The sequence below is a fragment of the Salvelinus fontinalis genome, chromosome 7 (genome assembly GCF_029448725.1).
Source record: "Salvelinus fontinalis isolate EN_2023a chromosome 7, ASM2944872v1, whole genome shotgun sequence".
Taxonomy (NCBI): domain Eukaryota; kingdom Metazoa; phylum Chordata; class Actinopteri; order Salmoniformes; family Salmonidae; genus Salvelinus; species Salvelinus fontinalis.
Window position 1 is genome coordinate 68,005,978 of NC_074671.1, and position 2,461 is coordinate 68,008,438.

Consider the following 2,461-nt stretch of genomic DNA (forward strand, 5'->3'; position numbering starts at 1 on the left):
CTCGAGAAAGTTATACTTTAGATAGTACCGGGAGGTGTACCTCTCAGGGGGTTTGTCCGGGTCTCTGCTCTCGTTCAGAGTCTCTCCGAAAACTTCTTTGGCCAGGGACGTCTTTCCGCAAACCGTTATTCTAGCCACTCGCCTGAACTTGGCGTCCGATTGAATATCCCTCCCGATGGTGTAGGAGCCCCGGTAACCAATGGTAATAAAGCCAAACTTCTGGAACGGGGAGCGAAGGCTCGGAGTCGGGCTGCTCACCGCGGTCGTGGTGATGCTGCTTCTACCCAGAGCGCACGCGAGCGAAGCCTCTTCCGGGTCCCCCTGGGCGCCCAGCTCGTCCCCGAGAGAGTTGTCTTTACTCACCGCGGGTTTGAGACGCTGTGAGAGCTCGTGCAGCTGGAAGAACTCTGCCTCCTTCTGTAACCGACCCCGCTCCTTAAAGAATTCCGGTAGAACGATGTCCCTTTCCCGCAGATAATCCAGAATATACCTGAACAGAAATCCGTCCCGGTCAAAGAAGTAGCGTCCTTTTCTGTCTTTCGGTAGTTCTGTAGGGCTCTTCTGTATGAACATAGTCCACAGGAGAGAGTTTGGGACGGAGACTAAAGTTGCATGTCGAGTTACATACACTTGCCCGCCGACGTTTAATTCTATTATATCAGAAAAGGACGACTGTTGGTTCTCACTGTGTGCCATTTCTCTCTCTCCTGCGCGCCAGGGTAGAACTCCAACGGACTTGGAGAATCCAGGAAACGGACAAAAAAATAACAACGGTACAAATGTAACGGTTTTGTTTATATGGCTGGAGTTGTGTGGGAGGAGAGAGGAGGAGGGAGGCAGCAGAATATTGCTGAGAAGTTAACTCTTCACGGACAGAGTTTGTGACTTCCCTCAGTCAGTATGGAAGACTTCTCTTTTATTGGAAGTAAAGCTTTAAAACTACTCAAGACCGGAGATGTAAAGTAATTAAGTAAAAATACTTTAAAGTACTACTTACTGTAAGTAGTTGTTTTGGAGTATCTGTACTTTATTTTTTATATTTTTGACAACTTTTACTTTTACTTCAATACATTCCTAAAGAAAATAATGTACATTTTTACTCCGTACATTTTCCTTGACACCCAAAAGTACTCGTTACATTTTAAATGCTTAGCAGGACGGGACAATTGTCCAATTCACACACTTCTCAAGAGTCGTCCCCTACTGCCTCTGATCTGACGGACCCACTAAAACACAAATGCTTCGTTTTGTAAATGAGTGTTGGAGTGAGACCCCTGGATATCCTTAAAAAAGAAAATCTGGTTTGCTTAATATAAAGAATGTGACATGATTTACACTTTTACTTTTGATACTGAAGTATATTTTAGCAATTACATTTACTTTTGATATTTAAGTATATTTAAAACCAACTACTTTTAGACTTTTACTCAAGTAGTTTTTTACTGGGTGACTTTCCCTTTTACTTGAGTCATTTTCTATTAAAGTATATTTACTTTTACTCAAGTATAACAAATTAATACTTTTTCCAATGCTGGTTAAGACAGGAAGAGACCGACATCTAGTGGAGATGATGAGTACATATAAGGCCACGTTTACACAGGAAGCCCAATTCTCATATTTTCCCACTAATTGTTATTTTGACCAATCTGATCAGATCTTTTGCCAATAATTGGGAAAAAGGGTCAGAATTGGGCTGCCTGTATAAACTAAGTGATGAAGACCCTCCAAGACAACAGTGGTTCTCAATAGATAGAGACCCTCCAAGACAACAGTGGTTCTCAATAGATAGAGACCCTCCAAGACAACAGTGGTTCTCAATAGATAGAGACCCTCCAAGACAACAGTGGCTCTCAATAGATAGAGACCCTCCAAGACAACAGTGGTTCTCAATAGATAGAGACCCTCCAAGACAACAGTGGCTCTCAATAGATAGAGAACCTACAGATAATTGAACAAGAGTGACATCTAGTGTACAATGTAGAAAAATGCAGATCGGACCATGACTTGAGCACATCTTAAAACCTGTTGGGGATGGGGGCGCTGTTTAGACTATTTATGCTAATGTGGCTAATTTTTTAAACGGCTTCCCACAAAATCCTTGATCGTACAATATGCATATTATTATTATTATTGGATGGAAAACAGTCTATAGTTTCTATAGGAGTTGAAATTTTGTCTCTAAGTGGAACAGAGCCCATTCTACAGCAATTTCCCTGACATGGAGTCAGATTTGAGAAATGTTGGCCACTTTTCTGAAGTCAGTTAAAAGGGCACTGTCGTTGCTATGACTATACGGACACTTCTTACGTCTTCCCCTGGATGCCTTTACGTGATGACGATTCCAACGGGCTCGATTGCGCGTTCACAGGCCCTACAAATGAAAAAACTCTGAAGCTAGTCATTCTTTGGGAGCTGCGTAACGCGCGTGGAAGACACCGACCCTCTCCTGTTCCAAGCGTTA

At 42.7% G+C, this 2,461-nt stretch overlaps 1 protein-coding gene across 1 annotated transcript in view; it reads right to left on the reverse strand.

Annotated features, from left to right (window-relative positions):
• The window catches only part of LOC129860026 (BTB/POZ domain-containing protein KCTD12-like), a 3,656-nt gene extending 2,872 nt beyond the window's left edge, over window positions 1–784 (reverse strand). Inside the window, exon 1 of the mRNA XM_055930353.1 lies at window positions 1–784. This exon is cut by the window's left edge and continues 2,872 nt beyond it. Within this exon, the coding sequence (XP_055786328.1) occupies window positions 1–696 (696 nt within the window). The 5' untranslated portion in view covers window positions 697–784.
• Window positions 785–2,461: the final 1,677 nt, after the last annotated feature.